Source organism: Eptatretus burgeri, chromosome 1 (assembly GCF_056783735.1).
Source record: "Eptatretus burgeri isolate ZD-2024b chromosome 1, Ebu_testis_v1, whole genome shotgun sequence".
In the NCBI taxonomy this organism is placed as follows: Eukaryota; Metazoa; Chordata; class Myxini; order Myxiniformes; family Myxinidae; genus Eptatretus; species Eptatretus burgeri.
In genome coordinates this window covers 29,396,284-29,414,547 of record NC_140961.1, presented here as the reverse complement: position 1 = coordinate 29,414,547, position 18,264 = coordinate 29,396,284, and the positions used below count along the sequence as shown (strand labels likewise).

At 44.2% G+C, this 18,264-nt stretch overlaps 1 protein-coding gene across 4 annotated transcripts in view; it reads left to right on the top strand.

Moving 5' to 3' along the window:
- Positions 1-680: 680 nt before the first annotated feature.
- Positions 681-18,264, top strand: part of XPNPEP1 (X-prolyl aminopeptidase 1) — a 65,846-nt gene continuing 48,262 nt past the window's right edge. Inside the window, exons 1-3 of one of the 4 annotated variants that reach the window (XM_085877161.1) lie at positions 710-898; positions 8,675-8,812; positions 10,615-10,739. In XM_085877161.1, the coding sequence (XP_085733287.1) occupies positions 10,623-10,739 (117 nt within the window). In that variant the 5' untranslated portion in view covers positions 710-898; positions 8,675-8,812; positions 10,615-10,622. Of the gene's footprint in view, positions 899-918; positions 1,003-8,674; positions 8,813-10,614; positions 10,740-10,855; positions 11,033-18,264 lie in introns of those variants that run through there. The other 3 variants (XM_085877156.1, XM_085877163.1, XM_085877167.1) reach the window with 3 other exon arrangements.

The window sequence follows — 18,264 nt, the reverse complement described above, 5'->3', positions numbered from 1 at the left end:
ATCGGTGGTTTTATTTTTTTTCTCTCAATCTTGAAACGCCCAACCCCACCCACCCTGCGACGACTATTGCGGTGAAACGGTGGCACATTCATCGGTGGTTTTATTTTTTTTTCTATCTTCTGTTGCGGTGAAACGGTGGCACATTCATCGGTGGTTTTATTTTTTCTCTCAATCTTGAAACGCCCAACCCCACCCACCCTGCGACAACTATTGCGGTGAAACGGTGGCACATTCATCGGTGGTTTTATTTTTTTTCTATCTTCTGTTGCGGTGAAACGGTGGCACATTCATCGGTGGTTTTATTTTTTTTCTCTCTCTATCTTCTGTTGCGGTGAAACGGTGGGACATTCATCGGTGATTTTATTTTTTTCTCTCTATCTTCTGTTGAGGTGAAACGGTAGCACATTCATCGGTGGTTTTATTTTTTTTTTCTATCTTCTGTTGCGGTGAAACGGTGGCACATTCATCGGTGGTTTTATTTTTTTCTCTCTCTATCTTCTGTTGCGGTGAAACAGTGGGACATTCATCGGTGATTTTATTTTTTTCTCTCTATCTTCTGTTGAGGTGAAACGGTAGCACATTCATCGGTGGTTTTATTTTTTTCTCTCTATCTTCTGTTGAGGTGAAACGGTAGCACATTCATCGGTGGTTTTATTTTTTCTCTCTATCTTGAAACGCCCAATCCCACCCACCCTGCGACAACTATTGCGGTGAGACGGTGGCACATTCATCGGTGGTTTTATATTTTCTCTCTCTATATCTTGAAACGCGTCTCTTCAATAAAACCATTTTGTGCGTGTGTGCTGGGTTGTGCGGGTTGTGAAGAGACCAAGCGGGAAGTGTTCTGTTCAGCGGAGACCGGACGAGTCGTGTTTTTGTGTTTGATCCAGAACATCAGGTAAGCACACCTTGATCCGTATCGGGGGATTTACGGTTGGATACCTGTACAAAGGGGGTTGAAGGGAGAAACTGCGCGATGTCTCCTTGGACTCGCACGTTGAGGTTGTGATTTTTTTTTTCTCTCCCCGTCTTGTTTCATGACTCGTTTAAAAAAAATCTATGATTTCATTAACTTCGAACTTGCCTTCGATTTTGGACCAACGTACCTGGTCCAGGGTCTTAAGTGTGAACTCGTGTGGTTCAAGGTGGTTGTTCAGCCGAGCAGCGTTTGATGATAAGTTTTATAATCGCAGATTAAATGGGAAAGATTTTAAAGTCCATTTACTCGGCCCGTTTCACCTGAAGTTGGTGTTCGGAATTCCCGGAATCGACCCCCCCCCCCCGTTCCTCTTTCGAGTTTCACTGGAAACCCCCCGCCCCCCTTCAAGGGTTCGGTTCCTAAAAGGGAACCCCATACCGACTAACACACCAGCAAGGGCTGGAAAGTGTGTTGTACTTCATACAAGAACTTACAATTCGTTTGAAATCAACAAGCAACTTATTTAAGACAGCAAGAGTACATTGGCTTCCACAACATGGGATGGGGAAGAGTCTGAACGATTCTCGCACCAAAAAATCTCGATCTGGCTTCACAAGTACAATAACTTTAGAATATTCCAAGGTCGTGACCTGTAGTGTAGCGAGTGGAGACAAAACAAACAAATCCCGGGGTTTCATCGAATCCCGGGGTTTCATCGAATCCCAGGGTTTCATCGAATCCCGAGGCTTCATCGAATCTCGAGGCTTCATTTGGGAAAGTTCATGAAAAATCAACCAACATTTGATTGTCTGCTCGTGATAACCGACCTTAAACAGAGAATAAAGTTTTAATGTAGGAGACAGGTCCAGATTTGAGAAAAATTGAATGTTGTAGCTGTAGGTATTTCATGTTAAAAGTGGGCAAACAAGTTTTATGGGATAATTTGAGGGTGCTGAATTCAAAAAAATTGTTTGCCAGGCTGAATTTTGAGATTTTGACCCTCAAATTTGAAATAAAAAACAAAATATGGACACCATTTTTCATCTCTTTTTTTTTTGCCTTATAACTCTGCTTAGCATTATTGAAGTTTTAAAATGGTGGCAATACTGATGTTTGTGATACCAGGAATTCCAAATATGTTGTCACCTCAGTTGTATCTCGTTTGCTTTATCTGCCATCTTGAATTCCAAAATGGCCACCATTATTATCCTCATATATTATTGAATGTGATCAGCCCAGAGGCTTAAATGGTGATGATACACGTGCTTGTAATACCAAAAGGATTCCCTAACGTGTTGTCACCTAAGTTGTAACCAGTTTGGTTTGCCTGCCATCTTGAATTCAAAGTTTTATGATAAACAAGTGTGAAGACGACGATGGTTCAGGATCGGTATTTGACGATGTAGATTGTTTCAGAATTCAAGGATGAGAGAATGTGATAATTTTTGACCAAGTTATAAAAATTATCAACATGATGTGGTACGGGTGACAGGTTATTAGCTGCAAAATGTCGAAAACCCGGTTTCATTTAACAACTTTCAAAATTTGATCTTTGCATAACCAACCTTTAAAGGTCACAAAACAATGTTGTGGACATTAAAATAAGGAAACAGAATACGTGCTGTAGCTTATTGGAGTTAGTTCGTCGAAGAAGGTCGAAAACCCGGTTCGATTCCCACAATTTTGAAAATTTGACCTTTGTGGCTTTTAAAGGTCAAAGGTCAAGGATTAGGACCTTTGGTGCACAACTTCCTCTGGAACATTCCAGGAACAATATGACGTCATTTTTTTTTTTTTTTTTTTTTTTTTTTTTTTTTGTATACCTTGGTCGAGGCTCGTATGAGAGCTAACACACAACTCACAGCAAGGAGGCATGAGACAAGAGGGGCGGGAGTGGAAGGGACAAAACATTGGGGAACAGACACAGGTGAACTGTGGAAGGGAGAGGGATGGGGATGGGACGGGGAACATGGCGAGGGGAAGATGGACATTAAAGGGACTTTCAGGAAGGAAAGCAGGAGAATTGAAGGAAGTGGGCTTGGGTGGATTATCGGGGGTAGAAAAGATCGAGGATTTGGATGGGGGAAGATAAGAGGTGGTGGTGAACAGCTGTTTTGAAAGCCTGAAGGGAAGAATGGGAAAGAATAGAGTGAGGAAGTTTATTCCAAAGGCGGGAAAAAAGAGGAATGAAAGAGTGAAGATGAGCAGTGATTCGTGATTTTGGTAGTTTTACCAGAAGGGGTTGTTGGCGGACCTTGAGCGCCCTGTGGAAATGTGGTTGGGACAAATCGCAGAGAGAGCAGGGGGGGCAAGGCTGGAGAGGAGTCGGTAGAAGACAGAAAGACCACCGACCAACCTGCGGTGATTGAGTGAGAGGCCCAAAGACTCAGCTTCATTGCGGGAGATGCCAATGATCTTAAAAGCCCTGGTTTCGACAGCGTGAAGTCGAGAAAGGTGGGAGGCAGGAGCACCAGCCCAGAGGGGAGAGCAGTACTCCATCAGGCTACGGACAAAAGCTTTGTAAGTGGTCAGGAGCTCAAGAGGGCCGAGGAAGGACTTTGCACGACGGAGGATTCCCAGTCGGCGACTGGCTTTTGAGGCAAGGTTGGAAATGTGACTTTCCCAGGAAAGGTCATGGCAGATAGTGAGACCCAGAAGCTTGAAAGAAAAGACTTCTTCCAGAGGATTGTTGAGAAAGTGGATGGGGGGGTTTTGTAAACGGTCCTTTCGAAGAGACATAGTGAGAGTGTGAGATTTGTCTGGATTGAAAGACATGTTCCACGTGTTGGACCAGTTTGTGATTTTATCCAGATCTGCAGTGAGCGAAGAAGCTGCTGCTTGCCGGGCTAAGGGATGACAGATGGTACGGCAGAGGGTTGAGTCATCGGCAAAGAGAAATAGAGGATTTTCCAGAGAGTCCGAGAGATCATTGATATCATATAGGCTATATGGCATTTCACACTCCTCGGATTATCCATACTTTGATGAAATCAGCGTAAAAACAAATTTGAAGGGGGCGCCACGGGCAAGGTGTTCGAGATAGAGCAAAATGGTTTCAATACTTTAGGTGGGGAATGACCCCAAGATTATGCATAAAAAATATTGTCATCCTAGCTCTCAAAGTTTGGGCGGTCATATGATTTTTATGTCAAAATTCGCAATTTTCTAAGTTTTTGACTTTGTGACCTTGACCTTGGGACAAAAATGAAAATCGGATGACGAGTTTTAGATAATTCATTTTGCTATTCAAATATCAAATAACCCATTGCATTCAGTCAATTCCCTTGGAGAAGATAGATTTTTAATCCGACTACCCCTTAAAATGGCTATTTTTTTTGGGCGTGGCTCCGCCCACAATCGGCGGAGCACACCCTCATCCAGGAAAACACAACTAGACATTGATATCGAACACATAACCAAGTTTCATCAAGATCGGATCAAAGTCCACGGAGTTATGTTCTGGACAGACAGACAGACACACAGACATAACTAATATAGTGGTCACTCTGGCTGGCACTCGTGAACCAATTAGTATGACGTCAAATCATTCTTCAAAGTACATACATTAATTACGCACTTGCTGCCTGTTAAAGTAGATTTCAGCGATCCTGGCAGATGAAAGTGAATTTGGACGTGTCCATTTGGTGAAATTTGGGGTACCGTGGTATGATTTGGTTTGAACTTTAGCAATGCTTCAGAGAGATCATCGGTTGATTGCTATGTGTCAATGATGATTAAAATCTACCCATTGTCCATCAAATGTTCAATACTTAACCTACACAGAATGGTATCTTGCACCCGGTACCCAGGATCTAGCTGCAAAGTAGCTGAAATTTACTTTAGCAGTGCTTTACCTATGCAATACCCCTCATTTACCGACATGGTGATTTAGATACAAAAGATCAATATTGGAAACAGTTGTTTCGGAAAACCATCACCTTGCTTTGTTCTCCTATGTCCAGTAGGGTGCTTTGTATTACTATTTTTCGAAATAAGCATATCATTAATTGTTCCTCCTTTCTGTCCATGGCCTGTCACCTTCTAAGGTCGGCAAAATGAGTGCCAGCATACTGGTATACTGTCAGAGTGGCGACCCATCCAGGATTGTGCCCAGTAGCCAAGAAGACTGCTTAAGCAGCACCAACGCTCTGCATGGAGTATGGTCCCAATCTCCTCCTTTCTGTCCATCCACTCATTGTTTTGGTATTCATTCTTTCTCTGAGTAAGTCCTAGTCTTTTCTGTTTCTGCATTCTTCTTGTTCATATGCATCCTACAGTGCAAGGTTGCTTCCCTTTCCTACAGCTGCAGTTGTTGCTTTGACAGGCTGTGGTGCAGCTGCATGTGACAATCTCACGGCACATCTTAGGAATTGGTGGAAGTGTCATTAACTTTGCACCAAGTGCCCATCGGCATATGTCCAACCTGTGTCAGTTACTTGGGGTAGTGTTGGTGTGGAGATGTTTGCTTCCATATTAAGGCCTGATAATGTGCACGTCTAATGTGTAGTTTCACTGCATCAGATGTTGGCGGAAGTGCTTCCTGCGAACGACCCTTGCAGAAAAGCATGACTACGTGCCTTGTCACAGGTGTCAACATTATCAGGCAGCTTGTACAAGCGGCATATAAACTTCTCTGCAGCTTTGATTACATCCTCCGTGGCATCTCCTGGAACTTGATCTGTCAAAAGTTGACTTTCTGGAATACTTTCCAGGCTGCCTTCTTACGATGGCCCGCAAGCTGTGACACACTGTCACAGCCCGTAATGGCATGAAATGAGAGCAAGGCTTCCACCTGACTCAAGGGTAGTCCCTGGTGGATATTGTGGATGGGAATGTATTTAGGCTTCTTAGAAGTCCCTTCCTTCATCCACAGCTGAGTGCATTACATCTTATCAAAATGTGCAATTAGCAAGACAAGCACATCAGTGTCATGTGCTGAAACCACAACTGTTTTGGCATTGATGTGAATGCGGTGCAGAATAAGGCGCGTATCCGCCTCCTCGTGTATCCTGTAGGAGCGATATGTCCATCCCTGGATCTGAAGATTTAAAATCTGTAATTTGCTTGAATCTTCCAGCCACTACAAGTGTTTTGGATACAAGAGAAGAAGCATGTGCCATGAGCTGCTCAGAAAGAAACTCTGCCAAATTTGCTTTATTCTCTCCAAGTGACAGAAAGTTGGATCATTTGTCCTGTAGAGGAACAGATTCATTTTCTATTACCCTGCGTATGGTGCCGAATGCCATGTGTTTGTTTCATTCTGGTGCCGGTGGAGCAGGCCAGATTAAGCCCCCGCCAGACTATACCCCACTAGTCCAGATTATACGCCCTTGTGTTCTTCATAAATAAGGCTGTATTTCAATGTCCAGAGTTTCTTTCCATCATAATTTTAAAAAGAACATGTAACTGCAACATTGATCGATGCGGTGCCGAAGATCAACATCGTTTACAGTAACAACTGGATTGTGAAACTCGCACGTCGTGTGCACTTTGATTTCCTGGATTTGATGTCCAGTTCAGCGCAAATATGGATCATATATCTTCATTCACCCTTTGGTTGTGAAACTGGAAAGATCGTATTCGTGTGCATATTATGCAGTTTTTTTTCATAATGTTTTCAAACTTTCACAAAAAAATCCATCATGGATGATAACCTGTACAACCAGATTTTGAACTTCTACACCAGCTCTGACCGAAAGTATCCTCAGCATATCTATGACCTGGATCCTGCCAAGCGTGTGAATGCAAAGTCTCAGTTTCGTCAAACAGCAAAGCCATTTCGTTCTGACAGTGGAACTCTCTTCCATGGAGACAAGGAGGTTCTTGTTAAAACCCATGTGCCCAGCATTCTGAAGGCCTGTCATGATAATCCAGCTACAGGAGGGCACTTTGGTAGAGATAAAAACCTTGGGTAAAATATCTCAGCGATATTACTGGAGAGGCACGAAGAACAATGTACAAGAATACGTGAAGGCATGTCCGAAATGTTTCGTCATTAATCCCAAAGTCAGCAAGGAAGCTCCATCACTCAACCCCATACCTGTTCCTGCCAAGATCTGGAGTCTGGTTGGGATTGACATCATCGGCCCTCTTTAAGAAACTACAAATGGTAAGAAATACATTGTCACCATAACTAGTATTTGGATATATGTTTTGTTAGATCATTTCTCAATAAACTATGTACAAGATTCAGGTTTAGATAATTTATTTGCCAAAGATGTTCAACATATCTTTATATTTAATGAAAATGTCAATAAAATATACATATAAATATTTGGGTAAACGTAGAGGATATATATGTTGGAACCATTTTGTGTTGTAGTTTATAATAGAGTTTTAATTCTTGAAGTGTGAAAAGATCTTGAACTTTAAGAATACAGTATTTAGCTTTTTTTTTAATTGTGTGAACATAATATTTTTGTTTTGTGACAACACAAATGGCTTTCTTTTGAAGAGTAAATAACTTTTGGATTTGGAAAACCCACACCAAAATACCATAATTAAACTGAGGCAAATCATGTTTCAATTAATTTAGAATCCCGATAGTTTCCGAAATTTTACTTCAGTGCTTTTGAGTTTGAGATCTAAATGTCAGATTCTGGTCAATCAGGATGCCAAGAAAATTGAAGCAGTTTGTTGGCTGTATTGAAGATTCACCAATTTTTAAAAGTTGGTGAATCGTGTTGCAGTAACATCTGCTTCCTTTTTGATAAATTCAGGGATAGCTTATTTGTACCAAGCCAATCATATATTTTATTCAGCTCATGATTCATTGTAGTCTGCACTTCATTCGTTTGTGGCGGCATTCAAGCGATTAAAATTGTGTATTGTAGTGGATAATGTTGTCATCGGCATGTGAAATAAAATCAAAAACTTAACACTGTATCCTTGAATATTTTGTGTGTCTGAGTGTGGGGGTATAATCTGTCCTGGGGGGGGGGGGGGTATTAAATAGCCTAGCCTAAATAATACCCCGGGGTATAAACTGGACTAGCCCAGAATATACCCGGGGTATAAAACAGGTGAGCTCACTTTAACCGCGGGTATAGTCTGGGCAGGGGGTAAAGTTTGTTGGTTGTCGAAAGAAACCCCACGAGTCTCTCTGCTGACTTTTTTTTTTCATGTGAGTACAGTTCGAGGTAATGCTCGGTCCAACAATGCACATTACATCTTCATCGGATGTTAAAGGCTCTCCCGCTAAGTTAGTGATGGGAGCAGTGAACTTTTTTGTTGGACCAATTGCTTGTTTGAGACCACGGAACAAGCCTCTCCTGTCATTCTGTTCTGCACACTGTTGTGTGTGTCCACACAAACAGTCCCAAAACTGTTGTTTACGCCATCTGCTTTCCAATTGAGCAGCTTGACAGGCATGCCTGAAATGCTGTTTGTTTGCTTTCATTTTTGCCAGATCTGTGCTGGATCAGAGCTTGTCTTTCCTTTTCTATTGGGGGCAGCATAGCCGAGACACTTTCTCTGAACCAGTCTGGGTCTTTCCTGCAACGCAAACCCAAAACTGATTTGGCTGTTTCATAGACAGCATCTCAAGTGTGTATCAATAGGATTTCTGGAACTAAGTCATCAATCGTAGATTTGTTGTCAAAAGCAGATGCGAGTTGTTCTTGCAGTTGCTGCTGAGTGAAAGGATCTTGTAGCTTCACAGTGTTGATCCTCGGATGGTCCATATGCCTTTTCTTTGGCTTGTGAAGAATCTTGAGTTTACATTTACAACGAACCAAGGCATTGTCGGTGTTGCAGGTTGCACCGTGCATTGCTTGACGGTGGAAGATTTGTTTTGTATCTCGCTGCCTTACAAGCACATGGTCAAGCTGGTGCCAGTGACCTCATCTGGGATGGTACCATATGACTTTCCAAGCATCTTTCATGGGAAATAAGGTATTGGTAAATATGAAGCTGTGGTGACTGGTAAATTCCAGCAATAGCTGCCCGTTTCCATTCATCTTTCCGATACCGCGACGACCCAAAACTTGTGGCCACAAGTGAAAATTGCTGCCAACACGGTCATTGAAATCGCCAAGTATTAATAGTGTCGTCTTCAGGTGTGGTACACATTTTTCAGTCATGGATGCGTCAGAGTTGGTGCTTCCACACTGACAAAAGTTATGTGACCAGATGGAATGAGGGAAACGCGTAAGGACTTCAACCTCGTTTGAGTGACGGATCGGATCATCAATATGCAGGACCAGTTGATTCTTAATTGCAAAGCCCATGCCATGTTCATGCTTCTGTCCCTCAGGTTTGCCTGACCAGAAGAATGTGAAGTTTTCTTCCTGTATTCTTCCTGTATTGGTTAGGCAGGTCTCAGATAAAGCCACAATGACAATGCAAAGTCTGTTGAGTACATAATCAATATGAGCCATTTTTCCTCGTAAGCGTAGTCCAATTATCAGTTCCATCATTCAGAGGTCGAATATTCCAGCAAAAAATTTCATCACACCTCGGCCTTCATTATTAGTATCACCTGGTCTTCAACAAGTCGGTATCACCGATGTATCGATGAGACTGGTAGCCTGCGCAGATTTTAGAAAGTGAGGTTAATGCACAAGCCTCACGATCTCTCTCGGCTCACTCCCTCAATATCAGTGGCAAGTGTTGGACATGATGATTTAAAGACAGGGTGAGCTGCATCAGAGATCAGAGCAGTGGATTTACTAAATATGTGTTATATAAATACACTAGGTACACCTGCTCCCTTTGGGAGTATTGGCAAGTCGTCTCTCCCTCCCTCCCCCCCCCCAACCTCACTGGGAGGGGGGGATATCCTGGAAACTACCAACATGTTGTGGAGATCAGACCAGCCCTGTTTTTTTTTTTCTGTTATTCTCAGATGTGCATACATGCATATAGACATACACATACAGATAATTGCCTTAGTTAATGGAGTAGGATTACCATGCAAGAATGTTGGGGTGTAGAGGAACCAATCACCAAAAGTAATGCTGTATTAAACTTGTTTTATTGTGGAACATAGTAATAGGGCTGACTGTCTAAAGTCTAAACTTTAGATGTACTCACACTCACCTCTAAAGCTGTCGAGCCTGAATTTGAATCCTGACCTCGCTATAAACTGTCATCCCAGTGTTTCACAGGCAGGGTTGTGTGTGTGTGTGTGTGTGTGTGTGTGTGTGTGTGTGTGTGTGTGTGTGTGTGTGTGTGTGTGTGTGTGTGTGTGTGTGTGTGTGTGTGTGTGTGTGTGTGTGTGTGTGTCATCTCTAGAATGGGAATTTAAACGGAGCGTCCCGTCTGTTGGGACGAGTTGGTGGATGTTAAAGATTCCACAGTGTCGTTCACAAAGAGTAGGTGAGCTGTCACCAGCACCGTTGCCAAATTACCAATCCCTGCTTCAGAGTGGCAACCTGTTCAGGTTTGCAACCCGAGCCGAGAAACTGCTTCAGCAGAACTGATGTTCTGTATAGAGCATGGGGTACGAATGAGTAACCTAATTAACGAACCAAAATATTAACAACTTAAAAAAAAAAAATTGTATTTTTTTTTGCAAAAGATTCCATGGGTATATAGCATGCTTTGTATTGTATTCCCAGGCTTTCAGAATTTGTTGGCCTGGGGATGCCACAGAAGGAAATGTGTAAATCATCAGCTGTAGTCTTGAAGCCCAAATCTGATTGCCTCATGTCTTATCTATGGACCACTACAAAGCTGTTCTTGTAAACTTTCAGGCTGCATTATGCAGAAGAAGGTAACCAGCGAGATCCTGCAGCAACTGCGTAGTGCGATGCGGGACCCCAAGCTTGTGGTGAATCCGTTGAACGCACTCATCGTTTCCACTTGGGATGCACACCAGGTATGGCATATTCAAACCATGCAGCTTGCTTGCACCAGTGAAGGAAAGATGTCTTTACTGATAATTGGTTGTGTCCATTTTAAAGAGCAATCTGTTGGTCACTTCTGTATTTGCAGAATGCACGTCGCACCAGCATTTAATTGCAAATGCCGTTGGGAGGAGAAAATTTATCCTTCATTGCCCCGTTGAGTGTGGAAAGAAAAATCGGTGTCATAGAATTGGTTTTGCCATTACCTACACTGCCCTGGGAAGTTGCGTCCTTCACCTAAGCTCATAAGCTGTGTTTTTAAGAAGTAAGGCATCATGTTTGGTGATTTGTTGTTGGTTTTTTCTTTAACAGGAGTGAGGCTCATAGAAGAGAAAAGTAAAACTGACAGTGGAACAGGTATCAAGGAAATGAATGAACAGGAAAAGCGGAGAGGGGGGACAGGAAAAACACTTGCCATGGGGGTAATAAAGACCATGGGTGAGAATTGGGGATTACAACAGATGGTGGTGTACTGCTTGCTTGAAGTCTTGTAGGGAAATGTGAGACAGAACGATCTATGGCAGGTGGTGCCATCAATGGAGGTGAGGAATAAAAGCTGAAGTTTACCCACGAGGGGGTTACTGGAAGAACATGTGCATGCTGCATTTTCTGAGGAGGGTCGGAGTCTTTAGGAGCAGAGGGAGCAACGTCGGATAATAGACGAAAGAGACCAATGATCTACCTGCAATGTGAAAGTAACAGACTTTATGCTTGTGCCTTGTCACAAGAGATTCCATTGATTTTGAGAGCTTTAGATTTCCTTGTAGAGCCTTGTAAACTGAGTGTAGCTCTTATTTTCCAAGAAGATACTGATCGACCAAGGATGCCCAGTCTGTGTTTGCCTTTGGAGTCCAGCTTTGCTATGTGATTGGCTCAAGAATAGTCACGACTGATGGTGAGGCCGAGAAGTTCAAGAGACTGTACTTCTTCACATCGATGACCATGGAAATAGACAGGTGGGTTTTTTTGCTATGAGCCTTAGATCTGTTAAAAAAAAGGCCAAACATAAAAATATATTTTGCTGCGGGCCAGGGGTCCGGTGAGAAGACCACCAGGGGGGAAGCTATCTCGGGTTCCCACCAGACTCCCTGGAATTGCAGGCCGTCGCACACGGATAATTATGTGACGCGGCGGGCTGCCAACCGACCGTGAACGCCAATAACTCAACCACGTGACCGAGGGTCCTCTATCTATAGGTTAACCGGGTTACCTAATTAATCATGTGACCTAATTACCGGGGGACATGCCCTCGGTATGCCTTGTCCAAACCGGATCACTTTACCGGATCAGATGCAGCCGAGTGACACTGCCAAGGACGTACTGGCTAAAAGGAACAGATCGTTGGGAATAAAGTCCCGGCTTGGTTAGAATACGGACCATGCTGGATCAATGAAAGAAAAGACAAACGAGCTGGCAACATTTCTACAAAATTAGTTATTAACAGGCAGGTGAGGGGAAAAAAAAGTGAATATATTTTATTGTTGTATGTACTGTACGCAGGCAAGAAATGTGAGAGGTGTGGCAATAAACAAGCAAATTACAAAAGCAGACACAGAGCAGAGTTATCCTGATATAATTCTTGTACATTCTTAATTTACGCAAGGACAGGTGCCATGACATCGTGTGTGTATATATATGTATATATATATATATATATATATATATATATATATATATATATATATATATATATATATATATATATATAATATGTACACACACACACACGATGAAGAGAAAAGGGAGAGGAGATGAGGCTAACGGTTTCTCAATACCTTGCATGATTGCCCGAACGCACCACCAATACGTTTTGGGGGGATGTTCCGCTGGGTGATACCTCCCTGACAGCTGGCATGTCGTCTCCCGCTTTGTGGCACTTCGAGCAGCGAAGCGTCAATCCAGAGAATGGGCGCGTGGCCGACAGGCGTGAAGGAAGGACTTTGGGTGGAATCAGAAACCAGTGGGTGGAGGAAGGTGGAGTCTGGAGCAGTGGGCAGGGGTTATCGTTGCGCTGCACGTGCTCTGTCCAGTGCTGTCATTTATTGTGGGCTTCTACTGCTGCCCTTGCGTGGAAATTACCACTGGGCTGCACGTGTTCCGTGCAGCATGGGCGTTTGGTGTTGGTTTTCCGTGGTTTTTACAGATGGTTGTCCGAGGGCAATGTCCGCCGGCTTCCGCGAGGACCCATTGCTTGGATAGCGGAAAAGAAAGAATAGGAATGAGTTCAGAGATTTAATCAGACCGAACTATGAGATTTACACAACACACTGTCCCGTTTGACCCATTAGACAAGAAGGAAGGGACTATCTGAATGTATATTAATGAAATAACTGACTGGGGACCACTGTATTTTGGCTGCCATTGGTGTTGGAGGGATGTGGTTTCCAGAACCGCAACAATATTTATAACGTTGTTACTTATGCAAATGAGGCAACACTTTTCATCCTCTCTAACCATATACTTAATATATCCCACTCCGCTCCACCTGTCTCCTCGTATGTCGTATTGTTGTGGGCTGGAGTTCGGTGGCGATAAACGACCACGAGGTGGAGCAGTAGAGCGACATCTCCCACCGAACACCCGGAATTTAGGTCGTGACTCTCGGACAACTCCGAAAGGTCACGGGTCATTTAAAGACCGTGATCGCCAATTCTCTGACGGCGTGGGGTAGTGTTAATAGCCAAATTTCAATATACCTTAGTACCCACGTTGTCAAATCACCGGGGAAGTCACACCCTCAGTCGACTCTGTCTGAACCGAGTCGCAGGTACCGACTCGGATCCGGCGTAACCGAGCGGAGTTACCAGAGCCGCGCCGGTCCCAATGACAACTTTCGGCACCAACGGCCATACTATTTCTCACTATTTCTATTTCTTTCTATTCTCACCTTACTATTTCTCACCAATGGCCTCCACCACTGCCTCCTTTACACTTCCTCAATTATTGCTTCAAGCTTATACAAACACTCCAACTGGTTACAACAGTACTTGGTTACTCTTGTCGTGTCACCACATTCTGAGACTACAAATTAGCAGCCTGACTGCAATGTTAATACCAGTACATAAATATCAACTTCTTACAAACTGCATGTACATCTTTAATAACATCATTCTATATAAGTACAGCTGAACAAGAACCGTGGGTATGCACTGGCTAACGAGAGAAAATCATATGGTGTGAAACTTCACGTTTAACAATAATGCAGACTGTGCTGGACCAATGGAAGAAAGAACATTACAAGCAGGTTGAGACGACCAATTCTCAGAGGTTTATTTACAAATAGGAGAGTGAGGAAAAGCATGTGGCACAGTGAAGACTGGGGTTTATTCACAGGGGCATCCATACAGCAGGGACATACAGTATTTGTGTGGTGTGGAAAAAGACATTTCTGATATAGCAAAGGGACAAAGAGCAGAGTTACCCCGATATATCTCGCTTATACAATCTTACTTATATTAACATTACACGCACCATCAGGTTCATTCCGTGGAAAGAGAGAGAGAGAGGACGACAGACGACGACAGACGACAGACATTGGTAACCTTTTGGGTTTACCCTGCAGGAACGTGTTGGTCCAAAGTGTGGAGGAGGTGAGGAATAAAGGTGTCCATTTGTGTGTTGAAGAGGTGCAAGCAGGGTGTGGTGTCATTGTTTAGATTAAGAATGGGCAGGGTGCGAATAAGTAGTCACTCTTAAAAGACCGTTTGGTCGCACATTGCCCTCGCTTTATGGCTCTTTGTGCGTCCACGGTAGAGAGATAGAGAGAAATAGAAATAGCATAATCTGAGGTGTGGTATTGCTGGTCTGGCCTCTCGCTTCACACTGCACCTGGATCCTCTCAAATCCAGCAACCAGCAGAAGAGTGAACCACCAGCTAACTGTTGAACTAGCTTTCTACATGTGGAACGCTCCGCTATTTGAGCAGCTCGGAGCGGTGGAGTTTGGCGGGCGCCAAGTTGATTCCACGCTTCTTGTAGGTGGGGCTACTGGCAGCAAGGGTCAGGTGCAACCTTCTTTGCTCTGAAGGTGGTGTGCCGATTGGCCCGGGCATGCTCCAGTGTGACGTCAACCTCTCTACGAGCTTACTGGTTTGGAAGCGTCCTCAATACCTCTCGAGAAGTGTCACAAGCACGAGCTCCTGACTCAACATGGGGCCGACTTGCAGTGGTCCTCGCCTGCCCCCGAACACCCAGGATGGGCGCGAATGGCATGCTGGATAACAAAGTTATCCTTACTGGCAGAGGAACACGATGGAATATTGAGCGCACGCTTGCTCAATGTATAACAGGCTCCATTCATAGCGGTGCTGGGCTTGGGTGCGAGTGCGATCTGAAGGTGTCCTTTGGCAAGGTGAAATGATGATCTGGAAGTGCAGGAAGGCGGTTGCAGTGGTGAGGCATATGGAGGTTGGTGTAGTCATGGTAGGGAGACATAGTCATTGTCGGGTTGAAGCAGCGCTGTTGGGCAATGGCAATGTGTGCTGCGTGTGAAGGCTGGAAAGACAAGCTTGAATGGTGGGTTTTGAGTGAGATGGAAATCAAGTCAGATTTGTGTTTGAAGCAGGTATGGTGGGTATCGCTGGCATTGGGAGAGAATTTCAATGAATAGGCTGTTGTGGTTGAAGTGGCAGTTTGGTTCTGGTACACAGATTTGAATGTGGTTTTGACGCGCATATGAAAATATGGATGCCAGCAGAGAGTGTAAGTCGAACAAGGACGAATGTGTCCAAGAGCTGCGTCATTCCACCAGTCAATCTCTTTGCTATGCCAGCTTCCAGGGCATTTGGTGCCCCCAGGGCATTTGGTGCCCCCAGGGCATCGGGTGCCTTTAGGGCGTCAAGTGTGTTTAGGGCATCAGATACCTCAGTGCATCAGGTACCTCCATGTAGCCTCCCTGCCTGCTTCAATCCCTATTCATACCCCCAGAAAGGTTTTACCCCCAGAAAGGTTTTGTCTTCACCAGAAGAAGAAGAATGCGGAGCTCTCTTAGAGCCAGCGTTCGCGACGCAACGCGGCTAAAAAAGATAGGGGAGAAGTGGGGGAAACACCTAACTTATCCCTCACAATGCATATGCCCGTTGTAACCCATTAGACACAAGGGAGGACCCTACCTGGAACATGTAGTTGCGGTTCTGGGAACCACATCCTCCAACGCAATGGCATCCATCATACAGTGGCCCCCAGACAGTTATTTCATTAATATACACACAGATAGTCCCTTCCCTCTTGTATAATGGGACAAATGCATTGTGTGATTCTCATAGTTAGGTCTGATTATATCTCTCACTTCATTCCTATTCTTTTTCTCTTATTCCTGAGATACATTCAAGCAGGCACTGCACTCGGATAGCCACCTGTAAAAACTGCGGCCGCACCCTTCACTGTAAGAATGGGTCCTCGCGAAGGTCAGTCGGTACTGCATTCGGACAGCCACCTGCAAAAACCGCGGCCGCACCCTTCACATAAGAATGCGTCCTCACAGAAGACCAAAACAAACAAAACGCCAAACACCCACACTGCACGGAACACGTGCAGCACAACCGTAATTTCCACCCACTGGGCAGAAGAAATAGGAAGCACAACCGGAACGACGGCGCCACTGTAGGAATGCCACGCCCGGGAGAATATAGGAACAACGCACCAAATGCCAACGCCGTACAGTACGTACGCGGCACCCTCTTTTCAACCCAAATCTCCATCTAATAATTATATCTAACTTCTTTTTCAATCCAAGTCGACATCTAAGACTTGTATCTATACTCTTTTCACCCCAAACCTACATCTAATAATTATATCCAATCTTTTCCCTCAATTCCTGACACAGATCAGGGCTGGCACCGCGCACACCACTGCTTTTGATAAATGACCGCATGCTCAATGACGGCGGATCCACGAGCAGCCCCGGGGTAATTTATTATCGGACACAGAGCGGGGCACGAATGGCACACATCTTGTTCAGATCTGTGCATGGGTTTACCATAGCATCTAACCGTCTGTCTTCGCTGACCACCGCGGCCGCGAGTATCTCTCACGTGGACTGCGGACGTCTTCTCGCCGCTCCGCCCGGTGAGGCTGCTGCCAGGCAGAGGCGTGCTGTACGGCTCGGGCGACATGGCTTACGGACAGGGCAGCGCATTGACCGGCGCTGACCGCCGGTCGCAGGGGCACGAGTCGGGAGTTCGGTGCAGGGCGATTCGTGTCATGGTGTTCGGATCGAGACGATTCTGCAGCTTGGAATCTTCTTGCCGGATGTAAAGTGGAGCCGCTTCCGGCCATCACGGTTGCGCCGTGTGCTGGCCAGGGCCCAACCAGAGCACCCGATTCAGATGACGACACATTGCTTCAGGTCGTCGCCCCACCCCGCACCACAGGGTTTATAAAAGGACGGGTCGCGGGGCCATTCGTGCGCTCCCCGTCTACTGGTGGTTTTCCACCCCTGCTCATCGCTCCTGGTTCCTGTCAACTCATCCTCTCTGTCTGGTCTGCGATCGACAATCCGCCCATTCGCCTGCTGACTCTGCTTTCCTTCACCAGCTCGCTGCTGACTCTGCCCTTCTTCACCGCCTCGTCGCTAGCTCCACCCACCCACCTGATCCTGGCTGCCACAACGCCCACTCGCTTTTGACTACGCCTTTCTCCACCCACTGGCTTCTGACTCCGCCCAAAGTCCTTCCTTCACGCCTGACGGTCGCGCCCCATTCTCTGGATTCGGAATTTGCATTTTCGCAGTTGACATCCACTTTACTTCTGTTGGGGTCAGCTGCAGTAAGTTAATTTTTTTGATCTACTTTATTTAATTTTTTTGCCCTAGTCCTTCATGAACCGGCTATCCATGCCTGACATTCGACTGAAGATGGCACAGGAATGTAGAATTTATTGGTGAAAACGTTTTTGTTTTTTTTTGGAGATGTCAGCCCCCTCCTGTGCATTGCATTGGTACTTCACTAATATATATATATATATATATATATATATATATATATATATATATATATATATATATATATATATATATATATATATATATATATATATATGTATATATATATATGTATATATATGTATATATATGTATATGTATGTATATATATGTATATATATGTATATGTATATATATATATATATATATACATATATACATATATATATATATAAATATATATATATATATATATATATATATATACACTGAAATGCAAAGGAAACTTTCCACTTCTTTGAAATGTAATAAAATTGTAACAGTTCAAAATAAAACAAAACCAACAATTGCTAATTGAAACATTTGCATTTTATTAATGACATGTCAAGTTTTTGACCAAGATACACCATCTCATAAGTTTGTTCTAAAGTACAAAACAGCACAGGGTGCAATGTTAGTCCCCTTTCAATATCGTGTGTGGCCACCATTGTTTTGGATACAGGCAGTGCATCGTCAGCGCATACTGCCTACCAGTCTTTGGATGGATTCCTGCTGGATTCTGTCCCACTCAGTCCTCAA